The 23,489-nt window shown below is 39.4% G+C and overlaps 2 protein-coding genes across 2 annotated transcripts; one reads left to right on the top strand and one right to left on the bottom strand.

Moving 5' to 3' along the window:
* The first annotated feature begins 2,069 nt into the window (after nucleotides 1-2,069).
* msrb2 (methionine sulfoxide reductase B2) lies at nucleotides 2,070-15,645 on the top strand. Its single transcript, XM_006634407.3, has 5 exons — nucleotides 2,070-2,286; nucleotides 4,503-4,609; nucleotides 4,721-4,797; nucleotides 8,763-8,910; nucleotides 10,857-15,645. Exons 1-5 carry the CDS (start codon nucleotides 2,175-2,177, stop codon nucleotides 10,959-10,961), a joined length of 549 nt encoding a protein of 182 aa, XP_006634470.2. The 5' UTR covers nucleotides 2,070-2,174; the 3' UTR covers nucleotides 10,962-15,645.
* Nucleotides 15,646-19,182: 3,537 nt separating this feature from the next.
* LOC102694555 (sperm microtubule associated protein 1) lies at nucleotides 19,183-21,754 on the bottom strand. The gene is made up of 3 exons (XM_006634408.3): nucleotides 21,387-21,754; nucleotides 20,821-20,923; nucleotides 19,183-19,367 (listed from the first exon to the last, which is right to left on the bottom strand). The coding sequence occupies exons 1-3, from the start codon at nucleotides 21,627-21,629 to the stop codon at nucleotides 19,210-19,212; spliced, it is 504 nt and encodes a 167-aa protein (XP_006634471.1). The 5' UTR covers nucleotides 21,630-21,754; the 3' UTR covers nucleotides 19,183-19,209.
* Between the last annotated feature and the right edge of the window lie 1,735 nt (nucleotides 21,755-23,489).

The following is a 23,489-nucleotide window of genomic DNA, read 5'->3' as shown; positions in this document are numbered from 1 at the left end:
ATGTTGTTTTGATGATGAGTGGGTGTGGTTTAAATCATTAGCTATATATGTACTGGATTAAATATTAACATTTAAAGATCACAGCTGAAGAAGGCTCCACAGCCAAAATGTTGTGTTTCTTTTCTACTCTTTTCAGCATGGAATAAACCTTTACTTGTTCCTTTACAGCCTACTCATGCTGACGCAGCCACCTACTTGAACTATTTAAAGATCATAAAAGACATAAAGACACTATATAACAGGACGATCTAAACTTGCACCAGAATGAATCTTCAAAAACATCTACAAGGATAATAACAATACAAACCATCAGCACACTTGTGTTTTACAGATGACATTTCTGGAAAGATTTATACTTGTTTAATCAATGCATGATGGAAATTAGTTTTGATGGATATCTGCGCTTGCGATTTGAGCAGTAATAGTGCTCTAAATACATACGATCTACGGTACCAAGCTTCAGAAGTAGCTTATCACTTACAGTATAACTGTAACAAATTTACAAAGCAATAACGAGATAATCTTTTTTATAGCCAGTGCACTGGCATTTTATTAGACAGACGTGACAAAGGTAATTTCATTATGCTGATTAACGTTTGTTATCAACAGGGTTAATTAACAGACGGGCTGCCGTGAAAGTCACAGGCTAGTAGTGTGTGTTCCCACAGGTGGACGTACAGTAATACAAGATGAATCCTGCTGTTAGTAGGATTCTGTTCCATTGTACTCACAGAGCCTGGATGTTGATCTCTGTTTCCTGAACTGTTGTTGCATTTGTTTCCTACAAGAAAACCCCAGCAGCAGTAGCACGCAGATGTATGTCCTCCCTCTTGAGCTTTGTTGTGTCAGGATGTGCCTGTGGGAGAGGCAGCAGATGAGGTCCCAGGACTTGATCTTTGGGGAGCTGTGAACTCAGGTTGTCATCAATGACTCATTGCATTTCTAAACCAGCAGACCTGGTAGTTGGAAGAAGGATCATGAAGGCTGAGCATGATGTGTCAGTATTAGCAAGATATTGATAGTCTGTAAAGTCAGCAGTGTGTGTAGCAGTGTTTAGGGTTCTGCCCTTATAACTCAAAGAATGTGGTTTCAAATTGCAGGTGAGACAGTGATATTGCACCTTGAGCAAGATACTTCACCTGACTTGCTCTAGTGAAAGGCTCTGATGTATACATGTATGTTGCTTTAGATAAATTGATCAATTAAATAATTCTGTCTTTGATTGTAAGATTTTGCCAGGCTAGAAGTTGCGGGCTGCGAATATCCCAGACAGGTCCCAACATAACAATGACATGAAGGAATTATTCTCTGGATACGTGGGGCATACAAGTTCCTGTCTGTATCCGTCAATCTTAATTTTCACCAGGTTGATCATTCAACAGATCAAATCAGCTTGTTACATTGTCCCAGTTACATCTCTCGCTAATTTGGTGATTATCATCTTATGCAGTCATGGTCACTCATGCTCAGTAATTGATAATTGGTTAATTAAAATGACACCAAAAAACGTTTAATCAGTATGCAAAACCCTTATACTTCTTTATATTTTAGATTGTGTTATTCTGTGTTATTCAGATTCTTTTACCTGTCAACAAAGCTGGGACAATAAAGGAGGAAAGTGATAATGGCATGTACCTCAGTTGTAATGTCATTTAAAAATGTGGACATAAACACACTACCTGTCCTCTACAACATATTGTACAGTATCTCTTTTTTGGTTTCTGTGTTCGTCTACGCTTTTGTGCTCTATTAGCCTAAACGTTGTGCAGCTTTGCCCACCGTTCCAGAAAAAATAAACAAACTTAAGACACTTATTTGACAAAGCATTCATTTTCTCTTGTTCACCTATATTGTTTACCTATATTATATTACTTTTTCTGTAAGTGAATGGATGGCAAATAGCCCCCTGTCGTACTTTCAAAGTCGACAAGTGTACCTCGGCTAGTACCACACAGCTGTCTTTTTCAGTTAGTACGTGTAACCGGACCTTGGCCATAATTCTCCGGCGCTGTAGCCTTGCTCTTGGGAAGGCGTCACAGAGGGGGGGCGCAACGCCTGTTTCGCGAGAGAAACGGATCTTGCTGAAGTGCGCACAGGCGCCTAGGCAGCAGTTGACCACTGTGGGCTTCTCCGAAGCACAAACCTCTCTGAGCACTGAACCGGGGAAGCAGAAGATGGCTCGTTTTCTTTGCCGATTTGCCGCTGTCCGCGTGAAAGAAATTGCGCATATGCCATTACCAGGCAAGACGAGGCTGTCTTTGGTTCGCCAAATGTTCACTAATTCTGGTAGGTATGGTTACCTTGAGCTTTATTTAACTCGTGTTTAAAAAATTACAACAGCGCTTTCGATTGATATATTATAGTGTTATGTTTTTTATCCAGATACACTACAAAAAATATGCAATTAGTTAAATTCTGTTTTTAAAAATCACCCTTTCACCAACATATCAAGAGACAATTCAGGTTTACACTGTGCTGTGTAAGGTTGTAACACAAAGATTGTTCCTGTAGGTACATATAGTAGTTAGCTTTCATTGCAGTGGAAATTTCCAGCCTAGAAATGCACATCTGTGTTTTTTCCGGGGTATTGATTTTTCTGAAGATAAAATACTTCATGCGTTTTGTTATTTTTACATGCTTGAGGGTAAATATATTAACGGCAGTCATGAACATACGCTACACATTTTGATAGCTTTTCTGAAACCATGGTTTTTAGCTCTAGTTTTATGTTATAATACCTTGACAGCTGTGCTTTAATTTAAAATTAAAATACTGGTATTTGGTTATTTGTGCGCATCTCAAAACTAAATGGAATATAATAAAAATACATATATTCTTATCTTCGTCGAAGTTAAAGCCTCTCTCCAGGCAGAAATTCCGTCCTTTCTATGTGAGCCGATTGGTATTGATCCAGCAGGGTCTCACGTTCAGCTCGGCGGTCGTGGAAATGTACAGTAAACAGTGATCAAAGTCCCTCCTACTTTCAGGGAGATCGCTCCTTCGCTCTGTGCCCCAGATTTTCAATGAACTCTGTTACAGCTCGTCTGAGTTGAAGAGCCGGAGAGCTGCACGTACTGTAGAGCGATCCTGCTGACAGTTCAGGGCGAACGCGTGAAACGGGACAACTGAACCGTGTTAATTGTGGCGCAAAATGTTGCTGTTAATCATTGTTCATCTTATCGATGTAATAATTATTTTATTGTATGTGATGCCCTCAGTTGTAAAGACGTTTATTTTAATTATAGAGATACAACATCCAATAACGTTCTTTCTGCATCCCAACAAATGTACTGAAGCACAACCGTAGATTGAATTGTTAAATGAGATAAAGTTGGGCTCTGTTTTTTTTGCATGACCTAATCTCATCAGCGTTTGTGCTAGGAAAGTGGAAGTCACATGTAATTTGGTTTACACGGCTCACTTGAATCTTGTAACGTCTACATAAATGATATCTCGTGTGTTTTTCAGTAAGCAGGGCGCTCAGCCATGGAGCTGTGGGGCTTCGTTTTCTCTTAGGACAGAGCAGTTTTAAAGATGGTGTTGATAAAAGGCAGCACTTTAAGACGAAGAATTATGATAATATTTACGTTTAGACCTAATAGTACTGACAGCAAGTGTATAATGGATTCATATAGGAATGAAGATAAATTAAAACAAAGATTATAGGATGTAAGATTAAGGTAAAGCATAAGAGTTCAGCTGCTGGCATTTCTAATCACAGACAAGATGGGCTAGGCAGCCCATCAGGATGTTTGCTTCGGTTATAAGGGGACCTAGACAAACAGGGTACACCAAAGATATCAATAAAATAATAAAAAATTAATCATTCCATACACTTAATGAGGACTCACTCATGTAGCCCCACCTGTATGATGTGTTGGCATCCAGAGTGCGCCAGTACACTCTCCACGCATCCGCCATCAGTGGGGAGGAGAATAGAGTGATGAAGCCAGTTTATAAATGAGCATTATTAGGAGGCCATGACTGGTAAAGGCCAGAGGGGAATTTGGCCAGGTTACCAGGGTTACACCCCTCTACTCTTTTTGAGAAACACTCTGGGATTTTTAATGACCACAAAGAGTCAGGACCTCAGTCTGAAGGATGGTGCTCTTTTTACAGTGTAGTGTCCCTGTCACTATACTGGGGCATATACTACTAGCCCCACGTACACCTCTTCCAGCAGTACTCTGCATTTTTTTGTGTGTCTACATGTAGTTCTTACTCTAGTGTGGCACAGACTGGCAGACACATATTCACAGATCAGAGGGATGTTCCTCCTTTCAGACTGTAAGTCTAACAAGTCAGGAATGTTGTTTGCATTAGACAGACTACTATACAGTAGATTAAACTGCAGAGTGTCAGATAACAGACATACATAAACCTTGACATCTACTACCAGTGAAATACTGTTGCTTTTTCAGGTCACAATTCACAGTGCACTTTTGGTGATACAAAGCATAGGAGCATCTTTTAACGTAGCTGTCTCTGTATCTACATTCCAGGCCTGAGGTCGCTCACACGGTATGATGAAACAGTCGTCACAACCGACTGGCAGAAGAAGTTAACCCCGGAGCAGTATGTGGTGACCAGGGAAAAGGGGACCGAGCTGGTGAGTGTGGTCAGCTGTCCGGCAGTAGTTCCTAGTCTGAAATATTCAGCCTTGCAGTCCTTGTAATTATACAAACTCTTCTGTGTGTTTTTCTGTGTCAAATCTTTCCAGCCCTTCAGCGGTATCTACCTGAACCACAGCGAGCCAGGAATGTACCATTGTGTGTGCTGCGACACACCTCTGTTCAGGTAGAGTTTAACCTTCACAGCTGAGCACACAGGAACACAGGGTGAATCCCAGCATGGAGACTTGTTACTGTATGTTCACTGCTTCATGTTCCGAACGCCTCAGTATGTTGTAACTTGGGCATTCTGAACATGTCATCCAGGATCTGTGTTTGACATGCAGGTGAAAAACATGTTCTGTATACAATATACTGTATAGTGTATGCTTAGTGAATACTCTGATCAGGGTTGAAAATTAAGATTTATGAGAAGGAATCCAATAATACAGAAAGTCAGTTTTACATAATGTTGTAGGATGTGCCGACTCTGCGGCAAGAGGATCACTTCTCTTTAACCTTGTGTAGCAGCAAAACCGGGAGCTAAAAATTCTTTGGCATTCTCGGGAGTTTAGGAAGCAAGACTGTCTTGGGCACTTTGTCACCAATCAAGCTAAACAGAACTTGCGCAGTTGTCCAGTAGAGCCAGGCAGAAATTGCTTGGGTCACACTCTGCTCTCCAGGGGTCAGTATCTTTCCAGCTGCCTTTAGTCAGTCTCAGGTGTCAAGACCGTGAATAAGGAGCATTCCTGGAAACAGTCTGGTGGATTTAGTAATTAAACAAAAGTAGATGCACATGCATTAAGTGCCTATCATGCTTTGTGATATTCATTGGAAGTTATTGCATAATTTTCTAGGGCAGGCTATTAGCAGACAGTGCTATGTGAAGGCTGGGTCAATACAAAATACCCAGTTCCCAAAATGCATAATTTAAACACCTCTACAGCTCAGATTGTATCGTTGTTCTGCATTAGGTGTGTTGACAAGATGGAAGCCATTCAGGAAAATCCAATAAAAAGCTGGTTTAAAACAATTTAAAGCAACAGAGTTGTCAGAAATATGGCTGATCTAAAAAGGGAAGGTGTAGAGCAGGTGTGTTAAGCAGGGAGCATCCTTGGACTTCGTCAGGTGCGTTACCTAATTAACAAAAGCTGATGCATCTGCGTTGTATGGTTAACAGGCCCAATGCTTTATGACATGCAGCAGAAGGTATCGCTTAATTTGATAGTTATGCGGTGGCAAGTTTTAGCTGGCAGCTTTCCCAGCCATTGCTGAGGCCAGTGTTGGGGTGCTGCTCTATTTTCTGTTTGCTCCTTAATTGTACGCCTCACTCCCATTTATCAGTTTAAGGCCAGCCAAGTAAATGTTTTCGGAAAAGAATGAATCTCACCGATGATGCAAGTTGGGCTTGAGGCATACATAACAGAAAATGTAAATAGTGTGTCTTCCATTACAAGAAAGAATAGCAGCCCTGGAAAATTTGTACCTCAGGAGGTGCCCCTCCTGCCAGAAGAAAAGGATCTTTGTGTAGCTCTGCTGTTTCACAGGGAAAACAACCCCAGTGAACTCTAATTCCGGCTCGGCCTAATTCATCTCAGGCCACCTGAGGCCCTGCCTTGGCATGCTTGTTGTAACCATTCTGTGGTTTATTTTCATTTCTAAAAGCCCGGTTGTATCCGTGCAGATACATCATCAACAACAGCGTGTTATGTCGCCTCTCTTTTCCCATGCCTGTGTTTTATTAATAATAGTGTTACGTGTCTGCTTAAGAATACCTTTTTTCTTGTAATAAGGTCTTATTGTAGTTAATGATAGCAAATTGCTATGACAGGTTTTGCTCTTGCTTTTTGAAAGTCCCATTTGTGAAGGGCAGTGGTGTCTGTGGTATTTTCTCCCACTTTTTTAAGATAATCATTAGATTAATCAGAGCGGTCAAAAAAAAATTCAAAACTTTTGAGCTGTTGATTTAAAGACACCTGTATAACCTGGTACATTCTAGTCCTTGACTAGAATTGTGTATCTTTTGATTACAAAATGCAGTGTTTCCTTATAGTTTGCTTGTTCTCTACATGAAGAGATCCGTTTTACAATTTTACAGCTATGTAATTTAATCTCCAAACACTTAGCGGTAGATACAAAATAGACAGAACCTGCTGCAGGAAACGTATGTGGTGAGTTCTGGATAATGCTTAGCTCTTCCCCTGTATATCCAGAGTGAATCTTCTTCTGCCCGATTTCAAGTGCCGGTACTCTTCACTTGTTGTTGATTGATTGTTGTTTAAACAGTGGATTGCTGCTTCTTAAGGCTTTATTTCTCTTCCTACTTCTTGCTTCTGTCATTTACCTCTTTTTCCCTTTGTACAAATTGATGGATGCCAAGGGAAAAAAAAAAAACTGAAGAATTATTTTGACAGATAAGTAATTAGCGCAACACATCATTCATGATCAGACTTATCTAGGAAGTTATATTTCTTTTCCCCTTGGAAGGACAACACCCTGACAGCTCTCATCCTATCTCTCTCAGCCCTCTTTGCTCAATTTCCCGCAGTCTGGCTTTAACCCAGCACATCCTACTGGAACTGCTCTTCTCCCGGTTAGCGATGCCCTTCAGTCAGCTTGTGCTGCTTCCATCTCGTCTCCCTTAATTCTCCTTCTTTCTGCTCTGTCGCCTGTGACACGGTGACTCACGCTATCCCTTTGACAACACCTGCTGACCCAGGAATCACCCCTTGCTGGTTGCTGGTGGCACTTAAGGGGTCTCCTGATGCAGCTCACTCTCATTCACTGGGGTTTTATCACTTTTCAACACAGTTATGCCGCCTGCTGACAGCTGTTTGTGAAGCGTTCGGAAAAAGGCAAGCAATTTCAGAGGCAATTTAAATGGTGGCATGGCTCTTGTCCATTACAGTGTCTTGTTCAGAGGAGTTATTTAGATTGGACACAGGCATTAATGGATCTGTCACTGGACTGTAGAGGTGCTTGTTGTCGCAGTGATTCGTTTTGTGTGGGAGCCAGTAATTGTTAAAATAAATATGTTACTCACAAAGAATTGTTTTCTTCATTCCTACCCACAATTCCCGTCACACATTGATTTGTAAGGTTTTACGTTTTGAATTGATGTCTTTAATACTGTGGCCACAAAACCAGGATTTTTTTCCACTAAAAACATTAAAGGAGCCTGCAGTGTAGGTGCAGATAAACCCACACAATTAATCTGCTCACATCAATTAGACGGTCAGTGTCTAGCTTTAAAATTTGTTATGGTTTGTTTTCAAAAATCACATTTCATCCTTTTATTTGTAGTACTAGCAGTGATATTAAGCCAGGTAAAATGGCATCTACTGTATCTTTGAGCTTCACACATAAAAAAAAAAGCTCTCAGTGATTTCCCTCCCATACCTTCTGTGAAACAGAAAATCCCCTCAGTGTGTCACATGAATCCCTTCTAGGTATGCGATATTAACCATTTAATATATTCTCTGTCACATGATACCCTTGCCTCAGTTATAGGAATCTTGGTAAAGGAGTCATTGTTGTTGTTATTTTACTGACCTCTGGTGGCGGCATCACATTCTGCAGGAACCTTTTCTCTTTCCTTCACGCTTCACACCCAAAATGTCACCAAACCTTTTTTACAGTACTTCAAAAATGTCTGGTGTCTACTTTGGTGTTTTGATAAAAAAAAATGATCAACCGCTGAAATAAGGCATTCTTTCTGGAAATACTTTAGCCCCTCAACATTGGTCCCAATTTCTAATTGTTTTCTAATGGTACCCCCAACCTAATTATTTTGTTATTACTATTGATGACAGGAGTAGCAAATTCTGATCTCTTCACTTTTATTGTGTATTACTTCACCCACTTCAAAGTCTAAAAATTGTTTTTGTTTTTCTAAAAGAGAGCAAACCTTAAAATGAACTATAAAAAGAGCAGTTAACAAAGTGTACGGTAGTATACCGTAAACTGCAAATGTCGACAGCACCATTGCCCTTTGTTTAGGATAAAATAATAGTAATACCTCAATAAGCTGACTGTTATGATTTCACATTTTGAGAAATGGCAAGATACGGATTTGGTTGCACTAAAAAATAACGTCCTAGATGTTGACTCACAGCTTTTGGTTTTTCTTATTTCTCCATTCCTCCTTCGCAGTTCAGAAGCGAAGTACAATTCGGGGACAGGATGGCCTTCCTTCTACGAGGCCCAGGGCACAAAGGGGAGAGACGAGAGCAACACCGGCATTCTGCGTCGCCCTGACAACTCGCTGGGGTGCACGGGGACCGAGGTCATTTGCAGGACGGTGAGTCTTCCCACTTCCCACGGGCTACGACCCTGGCAGGAATTCATCCTCCATAGGTTTTTGAGCAAGATAAGGGATTTGCTTTAAAAATCTTAGTGCAATACTATGCAAAAAAAGGAAAGAAAATCCCTTTGGCACAGTTACTGTAGCTGCTTCCCTCTTGTGAGAAATATTGGACAAGAACATATTGTAACGAACAGTTCTTTCCGGACCCTATGCGGACGACACAATCCGACGGAGTGGGGGAACACTGGGAAACGTCATGCAGGAAAACGGGGCTGAAGACAGGGGGGCGTGTCCAAGGTGCGCTGGTGCACGGGGGAGGTGTGGCCGAGGCGAACAATCCAAGAGTAATCCTTAGGGAAAATCCAAAAACACACGAGAAAGTCCAAAACCAGGAGATCCATCAGAACAAGAATTAAAAACCACGGAGACCGGGTCGGAACCGGCGGACAGGGACAAGGAACAGGGGTTAAAACCTTAACGGGGCCAGGCGCTTCCTGGTCCCGGACTCGCACGATATGGAAATCAGATGCAGAGCCCGGAAGAGCGTCAGCGCCTGGCTTTTAAGGTGGGCAGGGAATAGGGCGCAGGTGCATGGAATGAAGTCTTTAGTGAAAGGGCTGGAGCACCCTTAAGGAGGGGGGACTATAATCGTGACACATATTTGACAGCACGGAGGTTATGAGACACATTTATGGCAAGGTTTGTGGTACAGATTAATTCCATTATTTCTGGTATTATTTTATATAAGCTTCTATATAAAAATGTAAATGGGTATAAGGATATTAGATTTTTGAGATGACCACAGTTAATGTACATTTATGTACCTTGTAACCCTGAACCATCCATGTAAACTCCAAAAGGACTAAACTGCTTACTTAATTTAACTGAACTAAAAACAGAGTTAGAAGTGAATCGGTCAGGGCCAATGAATATCATTAGTATCACATATTCAATTTATAGCTCTTAAAAACCTTGCGACTCTGAACAGACTTTTTTGTAAGATATGGACTGCACACGTTTTTCTTCATGTGTGCATGTGCGTGCAAGGGAATCAAAAGATTTCATTTAACATTGTGGGTTAAACTGTCCCAACTGTACGTGTAATATTTATAAAAAACGTCTTAATTTTGCAAATACTTTTACAACCTGCTGTTTTAAGGATTAGCTGGAACGAACATTAATGACAGATTTTAAAGACAAATGTCAGACAGGCGCTAACAGAAATTCTGCTTATACAGTATGTTTTGACAGCTCAGCATATTAGCCCTGTTGACATTAAATAACCATTTCAAATGTGCCTAAACACGGGAATAACTGCTGTATCATGAACATTAGAATGTATGGATACGATAATCCTTTGTTATATGATCTTAATTTGTTCCTCGTGAAAACCGCTCATGAGTTTGGAACTTGTATAATGGAAATTAAATTCCCATTACTTCCCAAGTTAAAATCTTGGATCGCAGAAGTCCAAAACGTTCCCAGGGGAAACCCATGTGAACACAGGGAGAACATACAAACTCCACACAGATAGCACCCCAAAAAGTGGCACCCCCTTTGCCCTTATGCAGCAAAGCAGCAATCCTCAGTACTGCACCACCGAGGTGCCCTTAGGGACTAGAGCTGGGTGCCTATGCTATAAAGAGTGAAGCCTGGGCTCTACAGACTCCTTTCCTGTTGGCTTCCCAGACTGCACTACATGAAGTCATATTTAAGGATTTTCTGTTTCACTAGTTCATCACCAAGAGCATGATACCTTTTACAGGAATAGTCCCCACCAATGAAGCAAACACAGTTATGTCTGAGTTTTAAGAGGCTGGTAATGGTACTATGCAGTTATCAGCTGTTAGTGCACACTGCTCTTGAGTTTCTTCTGTTTAGACGCTGACTCTCCTTGAGCCTTGAATGAGTTCTGTTTTATTTCCGCTGTCACCCACTAGTGTGACGCTCACCTCGGCCACGTGTTTGAAGATGGACCGGAACCATCCGGGCAGAGGTTCTGTATCAACAGCGCGGCCCTGACCTTCAAAGCCAGCTCCAAGTAGTGCTGTTCTGACACATATCTCCGAAAGGAAAACCAATACCAGCAGTTTGGTGCCAAATGGTGTGAGGAGCATGCTGTGTTATTCTTCAGGTGCCGTGACAGACCTATCAATAATCAAACGTGTTCGACGTTAGATGACCAGGTTCACATTTTTTTTTTTTAGTGGGGTAGTTTCTGAAATTGTTTACATTATGGTCCAGTATGATCTGGTGCTTATCCAAATTGTGAAGCCATGTCTTTTATAGTATACTCCAAAAGTCAGAAAGAAAAAGGAATTGTTACAATTTCAAATGTAGCCGTTTGAAAACAAAAGGTGAGGAATTATCAAAAGGGGCATTCATTATTGGTTCTCCTCCCAAATACTTTGGAATTAAGCTTTCCTAAAACTTTTTAAATGTTTTTTTTGCTATATAAAGATTACTAAGAGGCCTGCCTATGTTTAGACAACCTTTTGTGTGTGCTGACACAAAATTATGAAAAATGGACACCTTTTCTGAGAAATAAATCCAAAACCGAGCAATTAAGATGAAGTCATAGACTGGGGGTAACTATCCATGGTCCTTGAGAGTCGCAATCAGTGTGCAAGCGCGAGTGTTTATCGTGCGTTTTGTGACAGGACAGGCCAGCTGGGGGACTTCAAGTTGTAAACACGGTAAACGCAAAATTATTATTTTTTCTCTCTTTGACCTCTCTCTCATACAAATAAACGAAAGCACACCTTTTCATTTTTAAATAATCCCAGAATGACCTACAGTACACAAACAAACCAGCAGCTTCAGTGGTCATGACAAAATTCTTCCTCGAGTCCTGATAAGTCTCAACAAGTTGACGATTCAGGGAGACATGTGGCTCTGCGGGGCCAGGGCTAGCCCTCCCTGCAGTTCACAGACGGTGTGATTCAGCCATGTGATGGAGGCCAACATGGATCTGGTAAAGGCTTATGAGAAAAGAGGCAAAAACACTGGGTTCCTTTTCTTTTCCTTTCAGCATGGAATACACCTTTACCTGTTCCTTTGCAGCCTACGCATGCTGACGCAGCCTCCAAGTTAAACTTCATTACGTTTTAGGTTATATTCTAAGTAGATATGGAATGGCCAGACTTGCAGTCCGTCTGTTTACTGTTGTGTGAGCAGCATGAGTCAGTTTGGTACTTTTTCTCTTCCCTCTCTGTCACACTTTAAGTGGGAGTAATTTATGGAAATATGCCTGTATAAAATAATCATCTACAATGTGGATAACTAAAGGTCTATACTGGATTATGTAAACAAATTAGAAAGAAACATTATTTCAATTTTTGTGAACCTGGCCCTTTGGACCCTTTTGAAGACTGTGATTGTTTCTAAAGCTGCTGTTCAATACTGGTCCTCTTCATGATAAGGGTGGAGGCAGTTTTGTGGTTTAGTTGCTTGGACCCGGACTGATTGCGCTAAGTTTTCAAAGGTGACTGTGAGATTTAGATTAGCTGCAATTCCAATGTTTTGACATTTGAACAAGAATCGAGTTTAAAGGTGAAATTTCTAACACATGCAAAATGTGAATTAAACACACCTAAGGGAAGAATACACATAATTAATTTTTGTACAGTGTAATATTAGTTTACAATAAATTATCACCTGTCCCCTTGTAAACAAACAGTTAAGATATCAAATGACACCAACTTCCACATTATTCAGAGGTATGATGATGTACTGTATGCATTGTGTATATTGTTGAAAGTTTACTTATAATTCAGAAATACTTCTCCAAGAATATTAGACTTAGAACAGAGTAGTAAAAATAAACTCCTCATTGGCCTAACAGTGATAGCCTTGATTTCTGAAAATAGATAAATGCAGATTTTACAGATTATTTTCAGACTGAAGTCTTTAACTCTGAAAACACAATTTAAGGAGACAGAGTCACAGCAGCAGATATGAAGGTGGGAGATTAGCAGTTAGGTCTCCCCACCTTGTAGGTAGGAAAACCTTTTTAGCTGTAAAGGCAAAAGTGTTCCCTTCTCTGTTCTTGTTTTTTTATCCAGAAATTTATATATATTTTTTGCAATCGAGGGAATACCTGAAATACCCCAAAACAGGCTTTTGCCTTTTGTAATTTCAAAAAGGGGCAGACTACAGCTTTTGCAACCAGAAAACAGCGGGCTGCAGCTCATGTTTACTTCTAGTGGAAAAAAACCTGGATAAAAAACAAAACTCTAAAAAGAACAGAGAGGCGAACACAAGCGGTAGTTCTCTTTTTTTCCATTCATGTCTCTGTTAAGGATGCTGTCAATGGTTCAGACTGGGTCACAAAAAGTTTGCTGTAGCAGTTTTGGCTGGTCTCTGATTGTGAGCTTTCTAAATCCAACTGTTACTCAATGGGGAGTTTTAGATGTTGTTGTGCTTAAATACAACACTTTCTCTTTTAAAGACGGCAATTTACAGTAGCCAGTATTAAAGTCTTAAAGTTAAAAAGCCTAACAAGGAGTATTTCTTTTAATGTCTGACAACAAAAGTCACCTTTGACATTTTTATCGCTTAAGATATGAATGAAAGGATTGAAAGAACAATAATCAAAGTTTTGTGTAATTTATAATTGTGAAGAATAATGTCTGTTAATCTGTTAAAAACATTTATCAAACTGTTTTATCTTTGAAGCAGAAGTCTCAGTGTTACATGATTGTTTTTATCCACCAGTAAAGAATTTGTTTTTACCATTTGTTTTCTCAGATTTTCCAGAGCTCTGTCACAAACTACTGACCACAGCATAGATAAAGATTAAATTAAACTGCATAATACTCCAGCCAAGATATACTGTAGCACAGACCTAATGATAAATGATGTCCAAGATACTAGTCTGCAATTTGACAAAAGGAAAGAAATGTTGCTCTTCTACTGGCCTAAGTTCAAAAGCAGTCATAATGATGATCCTAATCAAAGAACAGAACTCTCTGCGATTAAGTCTTTTTTGTTATTCATTTCATATTTGGGCGTGATTGCCTGACTTTCCTTGCTGTCACTGTCTTTGGGTGTAACAGATAAGAAGAGCCAGCTCGTTTTGTAGCGAGAGTGAACTCTTGTCTAGAGCTCTGGACAAATCTTAACCAACTAATTATGCCCTAGTTGGGCATCAACACTGCCCACAGTCCAGTGCTGTGGATACTCATAAAATCTACTGTATTCATCTACTGTATATCAGGAGACTTCTGGTCTTCTAACCAATTTACTTTATAAATAACTGTATATATTTTTAGAGACAAATTTACACTGGCTGATACATTATGTAATAACGATTACTGCATGTATTCCTATTTATTTCTTATTCAAACAATAGATGTATTGATGCATGCTGTAATACTGAACTGTAATCTTAAGGTTTTGTTAGGCAAGTTCAGTAAATCCGAAACAATGTCTAAGGTGTTTCTACAAATTATGCAGCACATTTGCAAATAAGTGTACCTCAATGATCCTTTTCATTAAGAGGTTGTTATTTTTGGCTTTATTTCCATAATGGAAGAACTTTCCCTGGCTGATTGAAGACCTGCCTGCTGGTATAGTTAATGTGCAAGGGCAAAGTAGGTTTCCCAGGCAGGGATGTCCACTTTAACAATTAAACCATTTTAACATGCATGTGAGGCTCTCTTGAAGGCAGCTGTTGGTTACCAAGCAACAGACTGGCATCGCCTTACTTTTGCTTTGTCGTAGTTGGCTTCATACATGCTATTTCTGGAGATACTTTTACTTTTTCTCTCAGTCCTGAGCTTTAATTTCTTGTTAAAACAACCTCTACACGTGGTGAGGAGAGGAGTCGTAGGGTAATCTGAAAAGAAACAGCAGTGAGCCTTGGCGGCAAGTGTGTTCAATGCTGTATCGGTGCCGAAAGCGAACACAGTATAAATTAACCTGCCCTTCTGGCTACCATAGCACAAATGCATCCTGATTAAAAACCCAAGCACACAGCTGTGAGCTCCACTGGAAGCAGTCCTGTGTGCCGGTTCTGTCATGACAGTTTTATATTGGGTGAAGGCCAGCCACAGGAAAGAACTTGCAGTTTTAATTGTAAAATACACGAAAGATGACAGATTTTTTGGGGGGAGAAAGGGGATGATTTTGCTTATCCTTCCAAGCAAGGGGCTGGATAAAGGGCAGAGAAGCCAAGGACAAGCCAGAAGACAGTCAGCTCTCAGAGCCCACTCTGACCTTCCACAGCCTGTTTTTCCAGAAAGCCTGAAATCATTCCCTAAGCAGGTCCTCTCTTCAGGGCGACAGAGAAGAAAGATCGGCAGAGGCTGTCAGTCTGTGACCATAATAAAGCTCCAGATGTCCCTTTAAAAGGTTTTTGAATTGTGTACTTCACTACTAAAGTAGGAAGAACGCCCAGCATAATCTCATATACTGCAGTCCTCTACATATGCAAAATGCAATTCTCTGAATAAGGAGTACACTGATTTTCTTTCATTGGAGAGGTTGTGTGATATTTCACCTTAGACATACTGTACTGGTGCATCCTTTGTAATACAGGATAGTTTGTTTTAGATGCAATACAGGTTATTTACAGGCATTACTGTGAGTTAGAAAATGTACCTGCTGCAATTGCACAGCTACAGTATGTGATACAAAATGAGTCTCTTCTATTACTTACTTCAACGATGCTTTTGTATTGATCTGAATGGATGAAAACAAATTAAAATTTCATCAGATGTTTTTAAACCCCTCTTAGTGTTGTGGCTTAGCATTATGATCTCATTAGAAAGACTGCAAAGTTTTATGCATTTAAGAACTTTAAACCCCATTACTTGTCCTCATCAAATGGCAAAAACATGAAGGTATTCTGAATATAATTTGCAAACATAAATAGGGAAATTATTTTATTTTAAAAATTAAGTGTCCTTTTATTTTGAGATACTAATTCAGCACGTGTCTCACTTAAACATACTGTAAAAATATCAAGCAGGTGATCTTAAACTTAATAAACAGTAATAACAATGATATTAAAGGGTGTTTGGGGATACCACCTCAATCTAATAATTGCTGAATTAGATTGACCTTTTGTTTTTTTTTAGCTCATAAACCTTCCTAGGTTCCTAGGTACCTGAAAATGATTTTACTGCTGAAATCACCTAAAAAGTTTCAATTCAAATTTAAGTTCTGCTAAACAAGAGTGCCAGAGAACATAAGGTTAAAAAATTCTCATCATTTAGACTTTTGGTTCAAACACATGGCAGTTAAGAGATTCAGAGTTTTCCTGTATTATCTCTGCTCACAGGTATATGAGTAATGGCACTAGTAGCCAAGGCCCTAAAGAGAATATATGCTGTACATTGGTCACATTAAAGCTGAATTACACACATACTGTATTTAGGCTTTTCCCTTTGGTTGTGAGATGCTGACAGTTTAAAGGCACGAACAAAGCGTGCTTGTTTTCAGCTCTCAGAAATGATGGCTGACCACCCCAGCTCTGTCCTCCTCATCTGAAGTCAGCTGTGTGGGTTGAAGAGCATGTTGTTTCCATTTTCATCTGGACTCTTCTACCACCATACAACCACAAATGCAGCAGTCCTGCTCTTTTTCGATTTTTCTGTTTCTCACCCAGAAATCTTCCCTGACACTTGACACTAATTATAAGGTTCCCTAGAGACTATAGATTTATCCTACACTGGATGACGGTTCTGTCTTGTGGGTAAGTTTTAAAAAAGAAAGTTATTCCCAACATGGTTTCCTGAAGTGTTTATTCTGTGAAAACATAATGGGTTTTCAACACCCACTAGACCTTCAGAACAATTCTGTGTCTGAAGAAACACCCTGAACTTTGCTTTACTATGTCTTTTTTGCTTAGCTTTGCATTACTATGTCTAATACTAGGTGACTTTAACCAATTAATTTTTTCTCTTGTTACAAACTTATAATTCTGAGTTTGTGCCTTTGGTCACAGTCACTCTTTTTTTTCCCCACTGGAATTATTTTTCCCAATAGAAAGAAAACAGGATGTTACAGTATCACTCTGAGAAGTCATGGAATGTAAAAAGAAATAAACTGATATTCAAACAGAACGAGTGTGGGACATTTTTCATTCATCACCTTATGTATTCGATATTAGTGTTAAAAGAAAGAGGCACTCTAAAAGTCTAATGTGAAGATAAAAGACTATTGCAAATGTGAGGATAAACACAAAGGATATTTTAATTTACAACTTACTGTGTACTTCTTCCATCAATATAATATTTCAAGGGAAATGTTGGCTACAATTCTTCACATTTTATATTAGCTTTCAATCCCACTGTCTGAAAACAATATCTTGACTTGGTTAATTACATCAGTAAATGGGAATTTAGAAGCTGATGAAACTGTTTTCCAATTATATCACTTTGTGAGTCATTTAGAAGCAAGGTAATTAATAATCCTTGTGAATCAGTAACTGTTAAAGGTTCTTTGGCGGCTTCTAGTGGTAAGTCAGTTGCTACTGCAGTCCCTCCATAGATCAGGCCACCACAGTTTCTGCCCAATGGGGAGACGCATGACCCTGCTACAAGGCAAGAGACAGGCAGCTGGGAGACAGTTGTTCAATCTCAGGTGCTCAAGTTAGTGTGGGGGTACAAATACTTTCCCAAAAGGACCAGACAGTTGTCAAAATTCCTTCTTGGAGACCGAGGGCAGGGCACAGTCTTGAACACATTCAAATTCCACCACCTAAATCCCCTCTATGGGATATTTAATGACCAAGTAGTCAGGTCATGAAAGTCTACAGAGGAGTCACCCCTCTCAGGAATTAAACCCAGGACCAAGCATTATGAGGCATCAGCGCTATCAGAGATGGAATCACATCTCCTCAGTCTCGTCCAGGCTGTATTAATTTATTGTGCTAGTGTTAGAAATAACAAGTTTAAATAAGGCCAAACAAAAAATAGAACAAAGATTAGCTATATTTTGTTCTCTATTTCATTTCATATTTGTACATTTCATCAGCATACCTGAACATCTGACAAATACTTTGTGTGAATTCTCATCTATTTCAGTGGCCTGCTACCCTGTTTATGGAAAGCCCCATTTTTTTAAAGATTTATAAATGTCTGCTAAATGTCACATCTTCACTAATAAAGTTAATAAACCTATTGCTCTCCAAGACCACAGCCAGAGTACCATAACTACAAGCCCTGTCTCCCATTTCAACTTTATATACATGTTTAATTGAGGATATGGTTTTATGTACTAGGTTCACCTTGAGTTCTGAAAGTATTCACCATTATTTCAGTAATCAAATGAAGGGATCCCATTGAACACTTTGAAGTGTGACATGTAAATATCTCACATCTCCAGCACTGCAATGTTACCACTTAACCACATTCTGGAAGGTGTTTCTGGGGTCTTAACTTAGCCTTCGGCAATATTCGTACCTTCTCTTGTAAACGCCCTGACATTCCCACGCGTACTAGATTCCACACACGCTCATCCAGGAACCAATTATCCAACCACGTCTCTCTCGCTTCAATATGTAAACACTCTTCACCGGCTTACCTACGCTCACTATTGAGAAGTCTTCCACAGCTTCCTCTTGTGCGCGCTACTATTTTTGACCTGACTCCTTTCACTACCCGACCTGGTTCTCCGACTTTTGACTTCACTCTTGCCTAACGACTTGGATTTGGAATATTGGATTTACTTTTGCTCGAACTCCCTTCCTCACGGCTTTGCACAGGAGTCCAACAGCTCACCACTTTCAGAAACCTTGACAGTCTTCAACAAAAGTTCTGCTAAGATGGAGTAAAGCTGACTTACTTTAGCAGCCCCAGCAACTTAACGCTACATAACAAAAGACAGGACCAACACCCACAAACATACAATAAACAGGAAACAGCAAATCAATGTCTGCTGCATATCAAAGGACAGAACCTGGAGCAGGACAGAGCAGGACAAGAAGTAATTACATACCAAAGAGCAGGACAAGCACTCAGATTGTGAGAAAAATGTATTTCTGACTCTATAGAAGCACTGGGAACCCCTTGAATTGTGTCTGTTCTGCGGGGCAGACCCAGTGCGCGTTGCTGTCCTTATTGAGCTCAATAAAACTGAACCTGCACAAGACTGTGTCCTGCTCCTCTGATGAAGAATTTCCCACAACACACTTCACATTAAATCTTTACGGAAACAATCAGTAAATGTTTGGAGATAACTTCTGAAGTGCTTATTTAAGAGTCCCTGTCTTTAAAGATCCACTTTGTTTGGAAAATAAGATAGTCTTGTCAACACAACTTTGTGTTTTGCCGATCAAGCATTTTACTAATGTAGAGGGTACAGGGTAGTCACACCAAAGGCTGATGGGAGTCTGCGGAGACTAGGCGTGTTTCTCCTGAATCCATAGAGGCCATTGTAACCGAACACAGGCCTGACAGCAGTCAGAAACTTGCCATGTCCTCCCACCTGTTCTGAAGAATAACCTGAAAGAAGATCACAGGATTTATTTTAAAATCAAGCATCATTCCTGTAGGTCTGTAATCTCCAACAGCTGCTCTTAAAAGCCTATGTTTCATGTTTCATGGATGTCCTAAGTTAGTGGCTAAGGATAACATTACCCTCGGCACAGCCTAATAATTGGTGACATTAATGTACTGAGAGCTTTGTTTACATGAAAAGTGGAAATTCCTCTAATTTCTGGAACTGTTTCTGGAAGGATCTTGTTCTTGGGGTCATAAGCAGCAGTTAGCCACACACTTTAAATATTGAAGAAGTTTCAACATTTTATCACCCCATTCGAACAATAATAGTAGGTCATACAAACATTCCAAATTCCAGCCTTCTTAATGATTTTAAGATTGCAGTACAGTAGTAGTGAAATTCAAGTTAAGATTCAACCAGATTAAAAATCTGTTTTCATTATTTGCAATTAGACAAAACGGGACATCCCTGGAAAATTGGTGAATACTTTTGCAAGACACCGTGTATATTATATCAGAAAAACAATAATTGAAGGTGCCAAGTAAGCGTTTCAAGGCATTTGCTCAAATCTGCTTTGCTCAAATGTGTTGCTAGGAGCCACAAAGCCATGAAACAAACACAAAAGTACTGTATTTGACATTCTGCGCATACATAAATTACCAATATACTCACAAATACTAAAGTTCAAAGGTTAAAATTGTTACTTTCCTCAATATTCTAAAGAGGACATACATCTAGTAAGGAGATAGTAAAAAACATACAAGATAGTTCAAAATTTACTTTCTAAGCAAACATTATGTGGGATCCTAAAGTAAATTGGAATTATAGGAATGTAAATTAATTTCCAATGCAGCAGGATACATTTGATTACTGCAGTATCCTATAGCTATGCAATATTTCAGGGTATACGGTACAGTATCTACTGTAAACGTCGGGGTATGATGTATTGCAGAATTCAACACAATGCACTCCATGTCTTCTGAGCCAATTGGATATTTTCAAAAGGATGGTGCTAACTCAAGAAATTGTATATTTATGGTACCTGAAACATGGGGTCACAGTTTACTGAAATTGAGTAGTTTTAGCCTAAATACATTGTATCGACGGTATTTAGAATGAAACAAAATCGCGGAACTGATCACAATTAGGATTCGAAATACAATCAAATCTGATGATCGAGCTCGTTGACACTGTTGCAGCTTTTCCTTAAAATAATTCTAGCCCGATGCGCATCATTGCAAACCAGCAGCACAAAATGTTACAATGAAGCCACACTCAATGCAACCAAATTCACATTTGTAAAAAGTATTTTGATCGCTAAAAGCGCGTATTACTTTAAAACCGCGCAACTAAAAATGCAGAGGAATATACATTTCCACTGTGACGCTTTAAAATTCTCAGGTTTGTTTAAAGCAAGTCCCTGGATTTGCTCAGTACACTGTACAGCCCTGTTACCTGCTCCGGCGGAGCTGTTTCTTCTCGACAGGTAAAGAGCCGCAGCGCTTTCTTTGGCGAAGCGATCAGCTAGAGGCCCGAGGACTGAAGTTCCGCCTCTTGCCTAAAACAGATCCAGAGACGAGATGTTTGGATTCCGCTTGTCTCTGAGGTTTGGATATGACATAATATAATATATAATAATCAATTTTACTTTTATCCCGGCACTTTACCTATTTCTAGGCCTCCCTGATGTTCCAATATAATAATAAAAATATGTACAATGTGTTTCCCATTAATTTGCACACTCTTCAAATAATAATCATAAAAAATATAAAGGTTCTTTCACTGAAACTGAGTATACAATGTAAATATTATACAAAAAACATTTACTAACATGTACCCATAACAATACGTCTGTTATTGTTATAACATTCCAAACAGAGCTAGGATAGACAACTCTGTACGTTAACATTATTTGTATGTGCATTACATTACATTTGCAGTACATTACAAAAGTGCATAAACATTATTTATAATGTGTCTCACGTAATGCAATTCCAAAAGGAAATACTACACATCCTTACCTGGCCGGTTTGTTGGAGCAAAGGCGGAACGGGTTTTGTTCTGAAGTAGCCTTTCGCGTTTTTGTCGTCTTGGGCATTGTAAGGCGGAATAACCGAGCCCAGTCTGGGTAGAGATCTGTTGTAGTCCCGGGCAATGCTTTCAACAGCAACGCAGTCCAAAATGAAAAATTTCTCTCTGCCCCTAAATTCAGAGTCATTGCTTGTTGGCGCTAAATGACGAGAGTTTCTGCGTTTTAATAACATTTCGTGGATTCTTTATGCAACTAAAAGTTCCGTGAAATGTTCCTGCGTGTGATTTTACAAAAACGTGTTGAAAGGATTACCTTCTCTGCACTTGATGTCCTCTAGTCACAACAAAACTAGACATTTGCTACTAAGGAAACAGAGACAAACAAGCTTTTAAAACGTCGAAATAGTGGGAGCGAAGACACCAGCTTTATGAGTTTAAATTCCCTGTCTTGTAAATGCTTAAAGTACGTGCGTATTTTTGCAATCAATATTATCATTTTTAAATCTGATTTAAAATAGTGATGTCACGCCTTAGATTTATATTTTTAATCTTTCTATTACAATATCTCTAATAAATATAGACTACCTACTCTGCTGTACCTTACGAAACTGTTGTCATAAAAGCGATCAATGAACCATACACATACAGTAGTAGTTACATTGCACGTCTCTTGAAGTTTTGTGAATACAGTGTCTTGCAAAAGTATTCACCCCCATCCTGTGATATTCTTTTTTGTTGCATTACAAATGATGTATGCACATTTTTTAAAGTGAATATTTTAATCAAAACTAAAATTCTCAAACTTTTATGTGTGAAAGAAGCCAAACGTCAGAAAAAAATTCTAAAACCAAAATGTATTGATTGCACAAGTATTCATCCCCTTTAGTATGGCAACTTAACCTACTGCAAGTGCATAAAGTTACTCTAATACGTCTCCTTATTAATTGAAACGTTTGTTTGTCCAATTATAACGATTTGAATGATTTCAGAAAAAAATACACTTGTCTCCTTAAACTCTCCAGTCTGGAAGTGACTTTCAAGCAATAACTCAACCATGAAGACTGTTAATGGGTGATAGAAGGTGTTTGAATTGAGGTAGTTGAATTGTCTTTTTAAATGTATTCTCCAGAAGCAAGCTCCAACTTAGACAAGGATACCAAACTGTGCATGCCTCATGTGAAATTGGAATTACTTTAAATGTTTTTTTTTTATGCTGGATCAAATCTGCTTTTGTAGGTGGTAAGACACCTAAGAGTTTGTACTCATCAATAAACAATTACAATTCCGGGGTTGAATATAATTTCTGTTCTGCTGAAAGTCTTATTTATGTGGTTCATCAACTACTTCACTTTTCCCTTATGTCCAGTTTAGCTTAGTCTGCTATTCACTTACATATGGTGATTCCCAGATTTGTTTGACTCACAATTTACCTTTAGGTTCAAACTGGGGGAGCAGAGATCTCGTCCTCAAGGCTTCTGCCAGCTGTTTTCCTGAGTCTCTTTAAATCTCCAGCTTCCTAAGAGCAAGAAAAGCGTCTGACTTGTTCAATTCAGTAAACCATGAGGTCAATTAGGTAATGAAGGACTCAGGAGGAAAGAAACTGCCTCTTCGAGACTGGTGTTGTATATCTTGTGTAGAGTATTTAGAGCATGATGCACAGTCAGGGGTATAGATTGTAACTGGCCAACCATCAGTACTAAGTCCCAAGTCTCCCAAGATGGCAAGACTTCTCCGGATCCACATACAACCTTTTGCTTGATTTGCTCGTTAATACCTAAGCTGTGTGTGGACAGCTTGAGCACCCACAAGACAAAAACCTAATGACAACTTCCAGGCACGTCTTCTAATAAGCATTTTTCCACAAAGCACACATTTCTATACATTTTAGAATTGATGTCAAACATGTTTTCCCCATGCAAAACCTGTTACAAAACACTAACCTTTCAATAGCCACGTAAAATGCTGCTTTGAATACTTGACCATTGGGTGTCATCCAAATAAAGACAATGATGTCTCCTACTTGAATAGCTTTTGGTTTATGACCTTATGAAAAAAAAGACAACACATCAAGGAATTCACACTGCTAATAGCGG

This window comes from Lepisosteus oculatus, chromosome 6 (genome assembly GCF_040954835.1).
Source record: "Lepisosteus oculatus isolate fLepOcu1 chromosome 6, fLepOcu1.hap2, whole genome shotgun sequence".
Taxonomy (NCBI): Eukaryota; Metazoa; Chordata; class Actinopteri; order Semionotiformes; family Lepisosteidae; genus Lepisosteus; species Lepisosteus oculatus.
This window is presented reverse-complemented; position numbering and strand designations above follow the sequence as displayed.